General features: G+C 40.3%; 1 protein-coding gene across 1 annotated transcript in view; it reads right to left on the bottom strand.

Annotated features, from left to right (window-relative positions):
* The window catches only part of ephb6 (eph receptor B6), a 42557-nt gene that overhangs the window by 8480 nt on the left and 12842 nt on the right, over positions 1-21235 (bottom strand). Inside the window, exons 3-7 of the mRNA XM_020646747.2 lie at positions 16018-16290; positions 13594-13763; positions 13206-13501; positions 1163-1318; positions 244-515 (exon numbers count right to left, since the gene is read on the bottom strand). Of these exons, the coding sequence (XP_020502403.1) occupies positions 244-515; positions 1163-1318; positions 13206-13501; positions 13594-13763; positions 16018-16290 (1167 nt within the window). The remainder of the gene's footprint in view (positions 1-243; positions 516-1162; positions 1319-13205; positions 13502-13593; positions 13764-16017; positions 16291-21235) is intronic.

The raw sequence follows: 21235 nt of genomic DNA, 5'->3' as shown, positions 1-21235 counted from the left end.
CTGCTGACGTGGAGCTTATTGGATAATACAGCAAGGAGTACCTATCTCCTCTGCAGCTACAAGAAGTGTTGCATTATGACAGAATTAAAAAAATGTATGTAGTCGAAAGGAATAACCCAAAATTGCAAGACAAGCAAGTTGAGACATTTAATGCAGCATAATCAACCCCAAGCACAGTCTTAGACTAATAACAAGGTGATAACAGAGTGTTTTGTTCCTTTAACAGACAGTTCTCCACAGTACCTGTATGAGATAAGTCACTCTTGTCAGCAGGTTGTTGAGGGTGACCTTGGTTTGTTTGAGGTTGGTCTTAGAGGGGCTGAAAGTGACGCCCTCCCCGCACCAGGAGCACGACGCCGGGTTGGTGAAAGTGGCTGAGGGACAGATTCGACACACTACCCCGTACCACACCTCGCTGCGGCCTCCCATATCCACAGGGGGGCGCCACCTTAAGGAAACGCCACCGTCCCCGCTCTCGTACTCCCAGGACAGAGAGATGGGCGCAGATGGAGGAGCTGTGCAGAAAACAGAGAGAGAACGGGAGGGGCGACATTCATAATGTAAGCGGGAGACACTTAGATGGAAGCATCTGCTAAAAAGTTGAAGATATGAAAGAAGCTTCTTGCTGACAAAGACGTTAAACCAAGTAAAGTAATGGAAGAACAAAAGTTGGTAGTGAAGCTATTTAAACAAAGCAAGCAGAGACTAAACTAAATACTTAACCGTTTTTTCTAATGCTGGTGTAAAATTTTTATAACTTTGTGTTAAGGAGGGTTGACTCAAATGACTGACTTGTTTTTGTTCTCACAGTCTGAGTAAATGAGGCCTGTTGAGGTCTTCACAGAGACTCAGGCAGACACAAACAAACAGACAGGTAACCATGTTATGTCTTAGATGCTGTAAATCAGATGCAGCCTATGTGTTTGTCTGTTTCTTTTGTTTTTTGTTCATTTATGTAAATTGTCTATTATTTTGAGTTATTGAAGAAATGTTGTGGAATGTTTGTGTAGTGTGGAAAGAATAATATATAATGTGAGTTTGTAAAATGTATTGTCACAATATAAACTGCGGACCCCAGGAAGAATAGCTTCTCGCGATGCTGAAGCTAATGGGGATCGAAATAAATAAAACAAACAAACAAAAACAAACAGACAAAGCTCACTTGTGCAGGCAGAGGAGTTGGCATCATTGGCTGCTCGGTAAAAGCCGCTGCGACATTCACACACCCTGGATCCCTCCTGGCTGGTTCTGCTGTTAGGGGGACACACTGAGCAGGGAACAGAGCCCGCAACAGACTTGAAGTAACTCACAGGACACGCTGCAGAGAGAGAAGAGACACAAGGAGGGATGAGGTTCAGTTCAGTTTGTGATCAAATAAATCAAAGAATCAGTAAATCTGAGTCAGTGATGTCAAGAACCTAGAATTTGACGTTGCAACGCTCTATAAAACTGTCTCTCTGAGTTGGATTTACTTATTACTGCACCATGCCATTCAGAGAAAAAATAATTCAGTCTGAAATCAAAACTAGAAGGAACACTGACAATTGTGTCTGACATTAAAGCTTTGGTGTTTTAATTGAAATAAAGATTAAACAGGACCAGATGATTATTAGGACAAAACTCAAACTGTGAGTAATTATTTTCGCAGCCGAAACATTTAAATTATTTAGTTAGCGTTAGTAACAGTATTGAAGCTTCACAGTTATTTTAGTTTATCTTAGAAAAAGCACTTTACACAAATTGCAGTTTATGACATTGTGATCGAATAGTAAGTGAATGGACCTTTAAAAATGTTTGTCACCAGTGATTGGTTAATGTCACTGATAAGGAAATGTGTTCACAAATGGGGTGTTAAAAAGAAAAAAGATAGTATAAATGAAAAGGGCATCACTAAAAAGGATTACATTTTTATTTTATTTTACTAAGAGGACCCGACAAATCTTACAAAGTATCAGCTGACAGAGCAGCAGAAGACCATCTGTGAACTTCTGCAAACTGGGAGTTTTCTTTGTGTAAACACAATTTAAATACTTCTAATTTGTCTTTTTTTCTGTTCCGTCTAGAACAAAAATCACACACCATATACTATTTTTGGGTAAAGCATCAATTTCATAGCGGTTTGTTGTTTGTTGTTGGCGTATCCCAGGACAGTCATTTCCTTGTGTTTACAGTGGAAGTGGCTTGTGTTCAGACTGCAGCCAAACAATCAGTCACACAAAGTTCAAATGGTCACACTGACCCTTTTCAGTGCTTTCAAAAGAAATTGGGGAAATAAACACTTATTTTAAGAGTTTGAGGAGATGATCCATTTAACTCTCAGGTTTTGTACATAAACAGTCACTTAGGTACACTTAGTTACACCCAACAGCTGATTAGCTTAGCTCAGCATAACAAATATATAACAGGGGAAACAGCTAGCTTAGCCACAATCTGTAATGTTTATACTTTGGGTTGTTTAACGATATATCAAACAAGTAATAAGCTTTAGAAGACAGAAAACATTTCCTGTGTTAGCTAACTGGTTGCTGTTTTGGCTTCATATAGCATACAGATATAGAGTAGGGTCTAACTATTATTTTGGTAAGACCTGAAACTGTTTCAACTTCACACTTGGCTAAGACATTGGATATGGTTATAGCTCAGTAAAAACTAGTGAGTTTGTGAGTTTTATATTATTGCCATCTTGGGGTAAATCTTTCATGATCCAATCGTCAAAAAAACTCTCTCTATCCTCTCAAAGGGTATCGAGAAGAAGATACGTTTAACTGTCAGGTTTGTCAACAAATATCAAGTTACACTCAATAGCTTATTAGCCTAGTTTAGCTAAGGCAACACAAAAACCCCTTGAACTAGGAGGAACAGCTAGCTTCATAGCCACTTTGAAGTAACACCCAGCAGCTTATTTGCATAGCTTTGATACAGTCTGTCAGTTTTGTACTTTGTTTGTTTTATAGTGGTTTATTGACATTCAAATAAGATGGTCAGTGTGACAGCAAGTACAGAGTGCCATCAAATTATAAGGCAGGTTAACATGTATATAACTAAGATGTAAGCAACACAGATCTTATACTTTAACAAACACGGGGGCTTCTATTTTTCTAGACTTATCCAAGTGTGATTTGGCTGTTTCAACTTGTTCAAGTGTAACTTTTTGTGAGAGTGCCATGTTGTTGCTGTCCCAGGCAAAAAAATAAACATATGAGCTAAAACCTCTTTTTTATGTGACAGTGTTGTTTTTTTTAGATTATCCAACAGTCTTAAATATTAATTGACAAATTTGACATTTTGGGATGTTTGCGCTGATTCACTGTCTGATGGTGAGTTAAAGCCAGGCTGTTCCTTCGTTTTTCTAATCTGTATGCTAAGCTGAGTGAACCAGCTGCTTGTTTAGCCTTAAATTCAATGGATAAAATGAAAGTAGTATATCAATCCTCTCATCTAATCCTTGCCGCAGAAAGGCGAGCTAGTGCTTTTTCCAAATATTTCAAACTCATCCTATGAGAAGTATGAGCATTATCTCAAAAATGTAGTCTTTTAGTTTATCTTTAGACAAAATATAAATGTCACAGGACAGCAACAGTATGTGTAATTACGTAGTAATACACAGGAAATGGCGCAGAAACCCAACTGGGATACATTAATAATAAATGCATGATAGTCCTTTCATCAAGTTAAGTTCAAAGCATGAGTATGTCCCCCTCTCTTATTGCTCTCTCTCTCTCTCACACACACACACACACACACATACACACACACACACACACTTACAACACTATTTGCAGCTGCAGGATTTTACCCACATTTTTTATGGTGGAAAATCTGTGAAATGTGCCAATTGTTAATGTCACCAGCAGAACAGCTGAGCAGCGAGGTCAAGGTAACACACACTGCTCATGCTGCTGGCTGCCGGAGCCTCCAGAGATCGTCCTGAGCCGGACTATAAGATCACTGAGTGTACTGCCGTCGGGCTGGTTTGCTGACATTTTCACACGCTTTGTGTTAGGGCCAGAAAAGTAGTGTCATCTAAAGGTTGCATCATTCAAAAAGGAGTCTCTTCGTCTGTATGCTAAATGTAAAGTGGGTGTTTCTCTTACAGTGAGGCTTCTTTCTGGTACCTTTGAAGGTGTAAATGGCACACACGATGACACCTTTTAAACATGCACCAAGAGCTGGTGGAGGAGAGAGGATGTATGTGTGTGTGTGTGTGTCTGTGTCTGTGTTATGGTCAGTTAGAGTGAACCCCTCACTTTATTTATATAACCCTGTCAAGTACATGCACCCTGCTTCAGATTTGACATGCTGTATATACGGTCTGTATATATGTGTGTGTGTGTGTGTGTGTGTGTGTGTGTGTGTGTGTGTGTGTGTGTGTGTGTGTGTGTGTGTGTGTGTGTTCTCGATGGGATTGAGGCAGTGTGGGAGTGGAAGATCAAAAAGTATAAGAAGTGTATAAATAAACAGATAAAAGGTTTTCTGTGTTCTCACTTGTCTCTGGGAGCCGACTTGGCTTTCAAACAGGTGTGAAGAGCAAAAAAAAAAAAAAGAATAGGGGAGAGAAGTAAAAGGATCCAGAGACTGCAGAGGGAGAATAAAGTAGGATAAGTGAACATGGAGGTGGAAGGTCTAAGAGGCACAGGATGAACAGTGGGATTATGTATATGAGCGCCAGATGATGGGTGAAAAACAATGGAGCAGAGGGGAGGGAAATATGCAGCTTCCTCCATCTTTAATGTCCCGGCTGCATATAACCAGACGTGTTCTCATACGGCTCTGACACGAAACATGACTTTGCTACAAAGCCCCTCGCAGCAATAGCGGGCTCTAGCAACACCCCCCCCCCCCCCCCAAAACCTCCCCTCCCTCCAGTCCTCATCCAATGCATTACAGCAGCCAATGAGAGTGCAAGCCCTCTGCCCTCTCATTTGATCTGCCCCTCATCCGTCCAGCCGGCTGCATCCATCCACCCATCTTTCACTCTATCTCCAGGCTATAAAGAAGACACCTCATGGTCATTATGTAGACACACTCGTGGCTTTACATCGATCACACACTTTACACACAAGGAGAGGAAGAAGGTGAAATGAAGTACAGATGAGTAACAGTGAGGGCTGATGATAAACAGACATAGGGGGATGAATGTGATGTTTTTTTACTGTAACAATGACTTATATAAGAGATGCATGTTTAGTGAGCTCACTGACCAAATGATCCACATGGAGGTTGATGACTGGATCATATTTTCAGACATGTTTAAGTGAAATGCAAAAAAAATCAGAAAGTTCAAGCTTCTCCAAGTTGACTTCTTATTTTTTGTCTCTTTGTTTTATACTTTAATTGAATGTGTTCGGGTTATGGACTGATGGTTAGACAAACATTTGAAGATTTCCTGCTGAGATCTGGAAAAAAGAAATGATTATTTTCTACTATTTTCTTTCGTTGTACCAATGACAAAACATTTCATCAAAATGTTATAATTTATTTTCTTTTTCCTTTTTTATACCTGCTTACTTATACTCTACTCTATCACTCATGCTCTTTCATTTGTTAAGAGGAAACCTGTTTTTACTCCAGTGTAGACATATTAAACTAAACTAATATGAAAACCCAGCTGGTAGAATGGGATGGAAGGTGGAATGCGATATGGATGTATCTTTGGTAATTATACAGAGTTTGCTGTACATTTTGAAAATGTGTGAATGTGTTAAATATCAATACAAATATTCTGAGGAGAAATGTGTGAAAATACTCATCAGTTGCCGCCCTACCAACACATTTTGGGAGCTACTGGAATCAAATGACTGACATGCTGCCAAAGTACTTTCTCAGTAATGTTATCACGATTTTTTACAACATAAATGTAAAAACAAGAAAGAAAGAAGGGAAAAAACAAAGAAAGATTGTTCATGAAAATGCAAGCCATTCATTTTCCTTTGAATTAATGTGTATCCAATTTCAAATTGGTAAATAGATACAGACAAGGGGGAAGGATTAGGTTTGCAAAGGCTGGACAAAAAAGAAAATTAAACCATGTGAAGAGAAAAACATATATAACATAATATAAATTTATATATTTATATAATATATATTTTTAAAGACATACAATGGAGATAAAACAACAAGACAGCAATGAGTAATTTGAGGTTAACATAATATGTTGGTATGTAGATGGCTGACCCAATTTCTCTCTTCTCTTCCTCTACTTGTTTCATGCACTCATTCCCTCTTTTGGCTTCCAGCGTAATCTCTCTCTCTCTCTTTTCTGTTTCTCAGACACACACACACACACACATACACACGCGCGTGCGTGCGTGCACACACACACACACACACACACACACACACACACACACACACACACACACACACGCACCAACACGCGCACACACACACACACACACACACACGCACCAACACCCACACACACACACACACACACACACAAACACACACACACACACACACACACACACACACACACACACACACACACACACACAGTCACAGATAGACACAGGGCACATGGTTCAAACTGTAAATGTTTTCCTCTGCATTTCTATGTTTTTTCTGCTTTCTGCCCTTCACTGCATCATTGAAACAAACATACAATCGTATGTGCCCTAATTTTATACATCTGTATAGAGAGCAGAAACACAAATTAAAATGTACATTATCCGCTGATTAAATCGTACGCATGGTCAAGCAGTTCACAGCCCATACTGTGGAGGAATAAATGAGATCTAAAAAAAAAAAAAAAAAAACTCTCGTGCACAATATTGAGACTCCAGAGCACGCTTTAGACAAATCCCACTAATCCTTCATGTTTACAAAAATCTTAGAAACATTCTGTAGCCTACTCACTGAATACTGCAAGTTTGAAGAGGCAGTTTTTTTGTACCACCAAAGTTAGTTTGGCAAACATCTATTTGAGATGAAAAACTATGTGGACCACTAAATATATATATTTTCTTTACATTGATGTTTCCCTAACTGAAACCAAACCTCATTCAACTCTTTTGGGATTACATTTCTCATTGACTACTTATCCTTTTCTATGACATGCAGCTGCTAACTGTTATGACAGTAAATCTGCCAAATTAAAGAGCTGAGCGTAGCTCTACCTCTATAAAAGTTGATAACTTAAGGTTTTAATATGTACAGAATAAAAGGACATGGTTATATCAAACTCAGGAGTTCACTATACCCATCCTTGATAAAAGAGCTTTGAAATCTCCACACAAAACAATGACTTTCATGCCAGGATGCATAGGGCGTGTTGACAACTGCTTATTGATGACAGTGATCAGTATTTATTCTCATGACATTGATCTTGAAGGCTAAACCAGGCACTAAATTGTCCATAACTATCCTGTGGAAATCCGTCTCTTGTTGTCTCGAGAGTAGATAACGTTATGCTGACACAACCTTTGTTATCTGAACACAAAAAAGACAATGGACTTATAAAAAAAATATGAGCGGCATGGCTGTAATTGGCTTCCCTATAATATCAATGCTTTTAGGCATTATTACATTCCTGGTGGTCTACAGCACCCAATGAAGCAGAATTTAGATGATTAAGTTAAGATTAAGATGATCATTAAGGAAAATAAAATGAGCAGAAAAGTTTTTATATTGTAAAAACAAGAGATTCAAGAGTTTTTTTTAAAAGTTGGCTTGTCACGACCAAAGCAGTTGGGGACTCCTGACTTCAATATTTATAAAATCAGAACTACTGCCCTGGAATTCCTTCTTTTTTCCAAATCAAGCTTGATTTTAAAAGTAAAAAAAAATACATTCAGACAAATAAAATGCTCTGATAATCAAACCGGCTCAGTAGATATGATTTTAAGATTTACGTTTGGGCTTCTTGTGCCTGTCGCTTGGAGAGACAGGACAGTGGATAGAGTTGGAAATCAGGGAGAGAGAGAGAGAGTGGGGAAAGATGGATTCCAACCCGGGCCGCCTGCTTTGAGAACTAAAGCCTCCATACATTGGGCACGCAAGCTAACCACTTGGCCACAGGGGCCCCCTCATTAGATTTGATGATGCAGGCAGGTCATGTGTGTAGTTGGGTGTCAACCGGTTCATTTCTCCTCATTGCCTTGCTCCTCCCTGACAACAACACTGTCAATGAAGCCAACAAGTCAATACTGCACCTCATTGATCATCAAGCTCAACTGTGTTTTGCTCAAAGTTTGACCTTTAATAATAGACTGGAAAAGCAACTGAATGTCAACACTGCCAATTTGTTTCCAGTTGACATATCAACGTGGGAAACAATTATAAAGGGGGAAAAAAAACCTGACAGAGGTGATTTTATCTGAAAGGACAAATGAACAAACCCAATCCTGCTGTCTGATTTAAGGAAGATATTCAGGCTGTTTGGTGATAATTTTTTCATTTTTGGACCAGTGAACAGTCACCCATCACACTCAGAATAATATCACACTTTCGGGTTTACTCCGCTGGCCAAATGTTCTTGTTTTCCCTCCATAACAAGCCTCCGGATCCTCTGTGGTTGTGCTTGTGCGTAGAGTGAGTGCTCCGGGGGATAAATCAGGACAATCTGACAAGTTAAATATTTCCTGACAGTCGCACGCCACAGAAAAAAAATCTAACATGAGTTCAAATTAAATTAGAGCCCATTGAGCATTCAGCACTAATCTCTTGTCCCAAATCCTCGACAGTGGCTGCTGCTTAGTGTTTAGGAAAAAAATCAAACTTATTCTTGAGCCAGCTCGGACCAGCTTGCCCGGAGAGCCCAAAAACTAAAAGAGCGTTTCATGTTTGGCTGAACAGGTGCAATTGTGTCTCATGCTCAGTCATGTTTCTGCCTGTGCCCTCTGCCTCTCTGCCTTCCATGTGGGAGGTAAATGTCAGAGCAAAAAACGCGTCCTTCTGCTGTTTGTCTAGAAAAATAAAATAACAGCAGACAGCTGCTGTTTGTCGTCCATCCCTGTCCTTATCATTTTTTCAAGCGACTGAAGACGAGTCCCACGCTGAGCTTTGAATGTCAGTGATCATGTCGACGCTGAGTGAACAGCTTTGTAAATAATTGAAGTTTGGGCTTTTAATTTCTGTCTGCCAAAATGCTGCCTGTGTTCTTCTAAGTGTTTGATGTCTCACTTTGCTTTTTAATTTATCATCAGTCCAAATGGTGCCGTGTTGTTTTTGTTGAGTTAGAGTTATTACAATAATAAGGCATCATGATTTAGTACTTGAACAGGAATGTTTTACAGACTTATTTCTCCAAAGTGTTGCTGTCACTTTAATAGTTTGTTTTAACTGACAGGATCTGTTGATTGTACAGCAGGTAGAAAAACAGTTCTTCAAATCATACTTTAAAGCTGATATAATATATTTTAAAAGCCCTGAAATCCTCCTTACTCAATGAGCATCTTATTATGCGTGTTGAGGTCTAATATTAATACATTTTACACTAATGTTTCGACAGTTTGGGGTATTTCACACAATAGATTGCATTGCTTTTTTACTGCTTTGTTCAATGGTTTTGGTTGACACAGTCTGGTTAATACATGAAGACATTTTCACAGCTGTGCCTTCTGTTCCTAGGAGACTTTGTGTTAGGAATGTTATAACTGCTTGCTAATAGACAGAGCTCGCTAAAGCAAGAGAGCACATAACCCATCAATGATATTAATGGTAAATAGTTAAACTCCTCAAACTGAGCAAGAGACACAATCCTTAAGTTCTGAAATTACATGCTGGTGCTAGATCAAAAATGAATTCATCATCAAAGTTGTTATTATCCATCCTGGAGAAGATATGAATACTTGTACCAAATTTCATCCCAATCGATCCAAATGCTGTCGAGAAATTCAACTCAAAACCTCAACATTCGACGTCAAAGTGGTATCACGGGGGTACCAGGAAAATGAACAGGAAATTAAATCAGTATTTTTTCATGCTCTGGAAACAATAAATGTCTGTATAAAATGTCATCAAATTCCAGTATTTAATTTAGAAACTGATGAATTGACAGACCAACTGACTTTAAAAAGCTGCATTTCAACCATCTAGAGCGAGCCACACTGAAAGTATGAAAGAACTGATAAATACCCTTTCTTTGGGACAATTGTGTCATACTTATGTGACGACCCTGCTGGTCCCTTGTTTTGCTGTCTCTGCTGTTTTCTGTTTCAGGTGGCAGTGGGTGTGGCTTGGTCATCCTGGATTGAGAACAAATGGGCGCTGTGTTCTCCATCCATAAGAGCTGGCCCCACTTCCTCCTTAGTGGGAGACTTGGAGAAAGAGATTGGGGAGAGAGGCTCTTCCCCAATGCTCATTATTATTTGGTTACAATTGCTGTCATGTAAATAAACTTAAATGTATTGTTGAGAGTAACTCCTTGTCTCCTCCATTTATTTATTTATTTGTCGCAGGTGTTGAGCTGGTCGTGACACTTAAAGGTAAATAAATGCAGCATAAAAATACTTTACTGAGACAAAAATTATGGTTCACTTCTGCACATTTTTTTCTTTCTTAATGACATTCTTAAGTCCTTGCCAGAATAATCCACAACACAAGAAATACATTATGGATGTCTTCTGGACCTCTTCGATCTTAAAATAGAAAGCTGTTAAAGCTGAGTGTAGTTAAAGGCAATAATTTAGCACTGAAATTCATTTTCACATGAGACTAGGAGGAGGAGGAGGAGGGAGTCCCTTATTTGTCTCTAAAAACGATGTCTTGCTTGAGGCTGGGAAGCAGTGCTGGCTGTAGTATTCTCACATGGGTTTTACAGCACGGATTTACACTGCAGTGAATTACTTAAGGAGCAAAAAGGTTGATAAGAACTGAAGGAAATGGGGTTATTTCAATGAATACTTAAAAGTTGCTGGATAGTTTGCTTAGTACTATGCTAAATGAAAAGAATGTGGGCTGAGATGACCTTCGATAAGTGGAAATAAATGTCAGTTAACATCTTGATATTAGAAGTATTGAAGTGCAGAAAACAATGAGCAAATTGCAGAATGCTGTTTTAATTATGGCTTCATAGTTATGCATAAGTTGAGCGCTGTGCAGCCTATCATTTTCTTTCTTTGTGCTATTCTTAAACGCCCTTGGTATTTAATTCAAACAAGAACAAAATGTTCAGGTTGAGAAAAGTTTGCGCTCTACTTTCTGGTTAGAATGAGGATCAGCTTCTGTTAATAATCCTCGACAACTGCACCGCCAGTTAACCATCTGCCTCTTTTCTCCACATTCCCAGGGAGCAAGGGAGGACAACAATGCGATGATGCCAGTGCACATCATTAGTCGGTGAAGTGATCAACAAAACACAATCGTATGAGCGCCCGGAACAAAAAGACTGAACAGCGTGGGCAGCTCTGCCTTCATAGGCAGTCAGTGGGAGCCAGTGAGCAGTTTGAAGGCCTGATTTGTCAGTAAATATCAATCAAACGCAGACAAACACAAGATGTAAAGCAAAAGAGCATGAGCACATTTCACAGCTGACTTGGCAGGTCTGCAGGATTAATTGAGTTGGAGTTAGTTAGACTTTGAGGGCCCCCGTGTGAGGGAGTTGAGCAATTATGGGGACTTGAAATTCTTCTTTTTTTTTTGTTGCTGTAATCCTGCTTTTTTCATCCTAAAACACAAGTGTAATACACACACGAGCTTCAAAACAAGATACTCGCACATCCAGGAGAAACACACTTCCGTCCACTCTTTTCCCTTCAAACACTCAGATTTGTTTTTGCCCGCTCAGTTCTTTAAGTCATTAACTGGCATCCTCCTATCTCTCTCTTTCTCCCTCCACCTCTCCCTGTTTTTCCCTCCATACCGCCTCTCTCCCCCTGCGGTTCCTGTCACTTGTTCACAGACGAGTGGCCATTACATCGCCATGACCTAAATGTGTCACATCCCTCCCACTATGACTCTCTCTCCCTCTCTTTCCTCCTCCTACTCCTCCTTTTCTCCCTCGCTTATTTCTCTGCCTGTCTGTCTGGGCATCTATCAAATTTTTTTTTTCTTCCTTTTTTTTTTTCTGTCGCTTCCCAATATTCACATACTTTGAGAGGGGGAAACGCTTTTGCTCTGTTTTATGCAAATGTTGACTCTCGATCCTAAGCAGCTCTACTGCATGTATGTCTACACAACTCTCTTCATGACAGATAATAAGTGCAAATGTTGCATCACTACAAATCCGCAAATCCTTTGATACAATAGAGTCTCTTTCTTACTACTTCATCCCTTCCTGACCTGTTTGCCCTCGTTTCCTACAGCACTCTTCATCAAACACAGTTGTGTATTAGAGCGACAGCAGCTCGTCTCTGTATTGATCCAGACGCTTCGTATCTCAGGAAATACAAAAAGAAGTGAACTTGTAGGAAGAAGCGATTGGCCTGAGAGTTGACAAATTATGGTCATTCTTACGGAATCAATTATAAAACAAACTCTCTCTCTGCAGCATTTTTCACGCTACTGTAAAAGACCTCCATATTCTTGATTTTTCTGACTTCGTAGTTTTGAAGTGATTAGAAAGTAGAGTAGAGTAACTACTTCTTTTATTTTAAATTTTAGCGTAAAGTGGCATCAGTAATAATGCAGGTAACAGTGTCAGTATCACAAGGGTTTTAAAGAAAATATATAACACTACCAAAGCAAACTGAAAAAGATAACCATGACACCAGTGGATAAAAGTGAGGTAAAAAAAAAAAATGGATGGGGCTGAGTGCATGACGAATTTAAATGTTGCAGTGTTGATCAGGATGAGGCAAGACGATCAAGTTTAAATGGACAAATTTCCAATGTGTTAAAATTAGTTTGAACTGAAGTTTACTTGTGGCAGACCCTGGCCCACATCTGTGAACACAGCTGTGTGATGTCTTGTTAGTTTGATTGGAGTTTTGTAAAATAGAATAAAAACGTTGGTGTAACTCCACCAAGCGGAGCTTCAGACGATAAACATTTAATAGCAGAGTGTTATAGAGGCAGCACATGTAAAGAACAGATCCAATGAAAAAGACATTATCTAGTTTCATTATTAGAAGAGTACGAGCCAGTGTTTTTGGAGCCTGTCACGCTTTTTTTTTAATACGTCTCTCACACGTCACCTCAATTTATACAAGTGCATTACCAAATTGCTGGAGCACTTTGCTACTACATGTGGAAAATTGAATGGACATGATGCAGAGATTATCCACCTCTACATGAGTCAGGTGATCACATGTCCTCAGACTTACCCAAGCAGGCAGATCCATTGAGGTTCTGCTCGTAGCCTTCGTCACAGACACATCCTCCCACTGGAACCATCCATTCGCCTTCAGCGTTGCAGTGCATACGAGGGGGTGGGCCTCCCTGCGGTTTACTGTTGGGGACACATGTCCCACCCACGGGGACTAAGGCGGTCGGCTCGGCTCCTGAGGGGGTTGGCGGGTAAGATGCCAAGTAGAGGCTGGTGGCCGGACAGCGACGGTAAAAGATTGAGACACCCATAAGGGAAACACAAGCTCCACTGTCGACGATTGCCAAGACAAATCTGAGATGAAAGTTAAATGTAAATATAAAGCCTCTTGAGTAAGATTATGGCGTTGATACATGAGCTATAAAACATAGAACAGTGATAAATACCCGTTGCGTGTGAGCGGGGCAAAGCTGCGTGTCTTGATGTTGATTCGTTTGTATCTGTTGGGTTGATACTGGTGAGGTGAACTGGGCTCTACCTTGGAGAAACTTTTATCAGCTGCGATGGTGTCAACCTTCACCCAGCCCTCCCTGGTGTCCTTCTCTCCGGTGGATGGCTGCAGGTAGTACAGAAGACATTGGAGGGAGGGATCATGGGAAAAGAAAAAGATGAAAAACAAGCTGTGTTATTCCAAGGAATATATATAATGTGAAAAAGATTCATGAGAGGAGTAAAAGTTGACTGTGATGTATGCAAGGCCCAGCAGGGGATCGTGCTCAAGTCCCTGCAAAGACTCTCAGCGCTGCGGTGCTTCCTGCTCTCCTGTGATTCTCCTCTGATTCCTCATCAGGGTTTCATTTGCATTTTTAAACAGCATCTCACATCCCTAAGGAAGAAGTGTGCTCATCTATACAAATACCGCAACCCATCCTCCCCTTACTTCTCTCTCTCCGTGGCTGCGACTGCACGTGGCTCAGGCCTCAGTAGCTCAAAGTGTCCCAGAAAAAGGAAAGTTAAAACTAAACACATTAATAAGTAACACATCTGTGGGCAGTCAGTGTCAGTGACTTAAAGCATGTTAACTGCTTCACTGATAACATATGAGGTTCTCAAAAATGTCCTTCATAAGATTAAAATGCAACTGATTAAAGGAGCACGTCTCTGCCGTCATTTATGTTCTTAAGAGCAACCCCGATGATTATGTCATTAATCCTTTTCCTAAAATGATGAGACGTTTTTCTGTCTCTGTAAAACATGAACGAAACATCTTTTTTTTTTCATCTAATCTCATCTCAAGAAGAATCATTTTTCTTTGTTTTAATGCTTTATGATTATCTCAAGGCTGCTTGGTGAAAAAGCAAATCAACATTAATCCTTGTTAAATTCAGTTGTAATCACATGCATCTTAATTAAAGCATCTTAGCTGCTAAACATTTACAGTTTTAATTCATCATGTGTTTAAGTTATAGCGAATCTGACTAAAATAAAGTATACTTTATGTTTATATATATAAATGTAGTTGCATGTTAGAAACTGTAATTCAGAGTTAGAAGTACTCATCTGGTTAAAAGAAAACTGATGATGCTAACTTAAGCAGCTTAGTGACGGTGTTAGCGCCACCTGTTATTTAAAGGGGCTGTATGTAACTTTCAAAAACACTGCGTTTGTAGCGACACCGCATGGCCGTTAGGTGAACTGCACCAGTGACCTGTTGCTCGCTCTCCCTCGCGTGCTCGTCATACGTGCTCGTACGTAAACAAACGAGCATCATCATCGGCCGCGAAACACTGGATATTTACTGACATAATGTTTACAGAGGAGGTAAGTGGGAGTGAGGAGGACGTTGAGAACGCGCACAAAATGTGACTTCCTGGAGCTTTCGCGGAAAATACGACCCGGGGAAAAAATTTAAACAGGCAACACAGATAAACAGTTAACATCTACTTTTTCACATCAGTTAACCGTTCGCTTATTAATGGGCGATAAAAAAACGATTTATACATGTAAAAAGTTACATATAGAACCTTTAAAGCAGAAAGATCACACTGATAAAGGATTTTAACAGTTTTAAAATAGTATCCAGTAAATGTACTGTACTTATCTAGTCTGTGTGTCACAGAAGGTGGGAAATATAAGATAGTTAAAATTACATTTGTCTGTTAGCTTGATAAGTTAGCGATGCAGCTGTTTGCAACATCTCCGTCAGCTACTGGGTGTAAATATCTACTTAAACCTGCTCTTTAATCTACAGGAGGGAGATATAAGCTAGTTCTAATTAACATTGTCTGTTAGCCAATTCAGTTAGCAATGCGCTTGTTAGAAATATTTTTAGCTCTGACCAACTCTCTCATCTACTGGGGTGATTTATTAGCATGCTTACTGTATTTTTGCCAGGAGGCTAGTTTCAGAGCAAGTGTTAGTGACATCCCAGTCAATTACTCAAGGAAAATATTTTCTAAAACCTTAATTCATGGAAGAAATAGTTTGAGTAGCGCTAGACATTTTTATTTCCATGTTTTAACACTTTTTACTGAAACTAGAGCAGGTTTAATGGTTGTAGGAATCCTTCACTGGACACTTAACCAACACTTATATTTGAAATGTATATGTTTATTTATTATCAAGGTTGAGAGTGTGTTAAACTCAAACTATATATGTTTAAACTATATGGCAGGTAAGTCGCAATACGCTGGAAAAGCAAATTGTATGAGTACTTAAACTAGTAATGTCTTGAGCACAGCCTCATTCATTTGGATTGTCTTATCACAACGTTTCCCTGGTGAAACTCAAACCTGCACGATGATGATGATGATGCTACTTGCTTTACACAAATAGTCCATGTAGGCACATCCTGTGATGTTGGTGCTCACCTCAGCTACCCAGGTCCTCTCCAGCTCTCTCTGAGAGTCGGCCTGTTTGTAGTACAGTGTGAGTGTCTCTCGGCAGGAGGGAGACGGTGATCGCAGGCTGGCACAGTCACGCACCGAGAAACGCAATGTGACAAACACCCGTGGAGCAGAGTGGCGGTACAGGAAGGGCGTGGCCAGCCAGTTGTCCTGCTGACGGGGATTTTGGTTGACATTGCAGACCTCGAAGGTTCGTATGAGCTTCCCTCTGTCGTCCAAGACACTGACCTCATCCCACTGATAAACACAGAAACATGATATTTTTTACTGTGTGTGATAGTTGAAGACGTTTACTCTTAAGCAAAGAGCTCCAAGAACAAACTGATTAAACTGTAAAAAAGGTAAACGAGTTCATCTTCAGTGTGGGGTCAAACAGCCAACACAACACTGCATCCATTTCATCTTTATCCTCAGCTCGATAGGGAAATAGAAAAACAGAGTACTTTTTTTGTAATATAACACACACACACACACACACACACACACACACACACACACACACACACACACACACACACACTATGATTGCACTCACGACTGAAAGCAGTTCTTCAGTGACCCCAGTAATGTAGGTCCTCTCTGCGTCTTTGTTATTCACAACTGTTTAATTAGGTAGTCCATGATTACACCAGTTGTTAATTAAACCACTTGAACCTTCTATTCAGATCACAACACATTTCAAGACAAACCTGTAATGATCCAGATACTGCAGAGGAACAAAAGGTTTTTTTTTTACTTCTACTGGTTTTTAGATAAATCAAATATTTTTAAATGTGTGTGTCCCAATGGAGATCAATCGAATCTTGATTCTGGTGCAAAAGTCTATATGCATGTTAGCAACCCTGTGAGGTGTGTGCATTGAGCGAATTGCATAATTATGTCAGCAGTCAGCAAACATCGATAACATGCTGCTGTTTACTAGCGTCAGTGTTTACCATGTTCAGTGTCTCAGTTTAGCTTGTTAGCATTTTGAGATTTAAATTCCACTTGGTTTACAGGGATTTTGTCATAAACAAGCCTCTGGGAAAAAATAATCCCATCCATCTCTCTCTCTCTCTCTCTCTCTCTCTCTCTCTCTCTCTCTCTCTCTCTCTCTCTGAGAGTTTGTGTGTGTATTTGTGTGTGTGTGTGATCTCTAGTGTGGCTGTATGTGTTTCGATATATTTTTATTATCTTAATGTTTGTTTTGTTTGATTGCTATGTGGTATGTCTGATGTACGTTGGGTGCATGTTGTATCGATTTCTTTATCTTATTCATGATTGTGGAAATGATTGTTAATTCCTGTATTCCTGTGTTTCAACCCCCAATAGAAAAATCATACAGCAACTATTATGTTTTATGAGACGTATTTGGTCCATTTTTTTCATGCACTCATTGTTCACATGTGACGGTGGTGAACACTCTTGTGTCTCACTTGAAGAAACTGTTATGTAATGAAACAAGCAGATTGATCCATAATTAAGGAAATCTTAATTGTAGATGCGCATAAGGATTTGGAGACGAGTTGTACGTTCATGGAGGGAGAAAATGGGAGCAGCACAAAGACACGACTGTGAATAAGACTGTCACTTGAGTCAAAATGTAAATGTGTGGCAGGGTTTAGTTTCACCGATTATACAGTACGGAGCCTCTGAGGATGAAAAGGCTCTGATTTAAGCCTGTGTAGCCCTGAGTGACAAGCAGGGCCTTTTCTGTTGTAACACAGAGGAATTATGTATTCAGCCTCATCATAATTATTCTAATGCAACAATGGCAAGAGGACAAAGGTCCTGACACCCTATCAGGGTCCTTACAGCATGTGTCTGTGTTTGTGTATGTTCTCGGCATGCTCATGTCTCTTTCTCTGTGTGTTTCTGACAGCCAGAATCAAGAACAAAAAAAAGAAATCTTAGTAGCATTACACATGAGAGAGTGCATTCATATCTGGTCCAATTGGAATAATAATAAGATCAGTGTGCAGATACAACGAGTCTGAGCTGCTGCCAGTCTAATGGAGTGAAAGGACAGTTTTTCTCTCCCCCAGGCTGTGATTCCCTCTCTGTCATACGTGAGAACAAGTGAGGGAGATGGAGGGGACAACAGGGAGCACATGGTGGGACGGAGGGATGCAGATGGCACAAAAAAATCGGGTAAATAGTCAGCAAAGAGTGTATTTGTGTGTGTTTTTGTGTGTGACAGAGTGAGGTGGCTGCAGAAAAAGCCGGATGATGAGGACTTTGTCGCCGCTGGACACTGTTTTGTGGCTTTGCGTGCAGTTTGCTTCCGTTTTCTTTTTGTTTTTTTCCGACCCCAAACTTCAAACTACTCCCTTCATGCCCCTCCTTTAACGCTCATTTCTCTCTTTTCTCTCCCTCTCTAATGAAGAAAGAGGGCAGATTGGGGGAAGGAAGGAGGGATGAAGCATTGGTAGGAAGGAAGGAAGAGGACAAAAACAGGGACGACTCATCTTCATGATTTAATTTGAACTGAAATGCCAGAGAGCCAGAGAGCAATCTCTCCAGTGACAGAGGGCAGGGAGGGGCAGGGCCTTCGACACACACACACACACACACACACACACACACACACACACACACACACACACACACACACACATATCTGGAGAAGCTGAGAAAGGCACACACAGACACCCCAAGACATATGCATGTACGCACACACACACACACACACAAGGCAAACACAATGGAAGAATAGCAAATGGAATCAAGGGAAGGAGGGGAAAAAGCAGCAGACTCCAGAATTCTACTGGAGTCTGCACCGGTTTGACACCGAGGGGAAATCCAAGGGAGCAAAGGGGAGATAGAGTTGGGGGATAAAAGAGAGAATATGAAGCAGAGACCCAGTGGCACTGGGTCTGTGAAGGGCAAAGGAAAGAAAGATTAAAAGAGGGAGAGAGAGAGAGGCAGAGACAAAGGAGCAGAGGAGCTTCTTGTCAGTACATTAAAGAGAAGGGATAGACGATGAGAGAGCATGAAGAAGCAGGAAGAGAGCGCAGAAAAGAATATCCAGAGAGCCTCCAGCAAGAGAAAAAGATGGAATGTGAAGAGAAAAGTGAGGAAAGAGTTAAAAAAAAAGAAGACGCACGCGCACACACACACACACACACACACACACACACACACACACACATTTTCTTTTCTCCCCCTCTCGTGGTCTGTCTTTCTACTTCTCTCAGCTTGTTGCCTTGGGTCAAATAACCATATCTCCATCTCAGAAGCACTTCTCATCCAGGGACCATAATATGAAAAGGAAAAGAAATCATGCAAATGCTTGACTTGCTTTGGCACACACACACACACACACACACACACACACACACACACTGACACACATGGATGGCCTCTCGTTAGCAGCGGCCATCATGGTTCACAAATTTCCTTGCACACACACGAGGCCTTGATTAATCACACATCATGTTTGATTATGGGCCGACACTGGAGGCCAGCTGTGGTGATAGTGACGCAGAAAGAGAAAGTTAAGTGTAAAGTGAGATAAAAGGCTTCATGAGTGTGCGCATTTGTTTGCCAGATGTTGGTTGAAGACTACTGATGGTTTCCACCCTACTTGTTCAGCAGCCAACGTACAGCGTTGGCTCTGATAATAACTTGTTATAATAGTTGGATTCCTTTTAAAACCAAAGTTAGTGGTCGAGTATTCAGATTCTTTACCAAAGAAAGAAGGAAAGAAATACCACAGTAGGAAAAGACTGCGCAAAAGTGCCTAACTGCAAACCTTCGTGAAAATTATGTCGATATTGCCAGCAAAATATTTGCTAGTACCAGAAGTAAAATGTGCCAAATGGGTCAATATTTATGGAGCATTAACCTGTATGAAGATTTCTCTTGTGAATGCAGAATCTGAAGTCTGATGGCCAGGGAAAAGATCTTTGGTGTCAGAAACATTCTGGTTACTGTTTGCAGTCTGAAAAGTATTGTCCACTAGCATTTTCTGAAGACACAGGGGAAATAAAATACAATCCTGGATCTCATCTGCCATCATTTGGTGACAAAAAGCAATGTATTAAATCACTATTAAGTCTTTTTAAAGAAAATACTGGGAAAAAAATGACACCTTTTGCCTTTATTGATAGGACAGCTGAAGAAATACAGAAAATGTTGGGAGGAGGCAGTGGGGTAAACATGCATCAAAGTGCCGAGGCATGGAGTGGAACCTGCTACCGATGCATCCTCGACTATCCTCTGTATAAGGGGTGCCTGCTCTACAGACTGAGATAAACCAGTGCACCCAGAAAGAAGGAAGTCTTCACCTGAAATCCTTTATCTCCAACCGCTTGCTACACTGGAAGCCCCGAGAGGTTGTCTGTCAATCCAAGAGGTTACATTACTTTCAGCTGAGAGCAGATTGGTTCAGAGACTGCAGCTGTACTGACTCGTATGTTGCATTGTATTATTGATGTTTAAAGCTTGGCTCACTTAAAAGTACTTTCAGAAGAAGAAGAAGAAGAAGAATACTTTATTAATCATCGGGGGGGGGGGGGGGGGGGGGGGGGGACATGCACTAATGAGGAGATTCAGGAGTGAGGGGGCTGCACATAGACGAGTGCCTTAAACAGTTTGGAGTTCGGAACCTCGGCAGCACCCAGGAAGTGCAGTGGCAGCTCTCCAGCAACCAGTCCCAGTTTGCATACTTTGATCCATACCGGGACCCTCTGGTTCCCAACCTTTCTTAAGACTGAGCTACTATTGCTCCCCTGTTACAAGTAACATGTAGTTGGTAGTTTAATGTAGAGAAAAGCATCATGTTGTACAAGACCGTCATTGTTTTGTGTGAATTACATATCTTTAGAAAGTCCTGTTTTCATAATTTCAGAGAAGAAAGCCCGAATAAGGAGGATTTAAATATGTTGTCTGAAGAAGCAGGTGACTTAACTTTACTTATTTACTAAAGAAGGACTTACTCCTTCAGTTTATCACTACATTTAAAAAGAACAATTTGGAGACAGGTGGTGTCAAATTGGACATGAAATGGATGAAAACATGAATTTAAAAGAAGCTACACATAAACTTGCAAAAATGTAAATTACCCAATTCATTAAATGTGTACTAAATTACAGTATATATATATATATATATATATATATATTATAGCACTACAGTAAATGTACTGAGTTACATTCCCTCACTGTTAAAAAACCATCATGTCTGAATGTATTATTTTCGC

The sequence above is a fragment of the Labrus bergylta genome, chromosome 8 (genome assembly GCF_963930695.1).
Source record: "Labrus bergylta chromosome 8, fLabBer1.1, whole genome shotgun sequence".
Classification (NCBI taxonomy): domain Eukaryota; kingdom Metazoa; phylum Chordata; class Actinopteri; order Labriformes; family Labridae; genus Labrus; species Labrus bergylta.
This window is presented reverse-complemented; position numbering and strand designations above follow the sequence as displayed.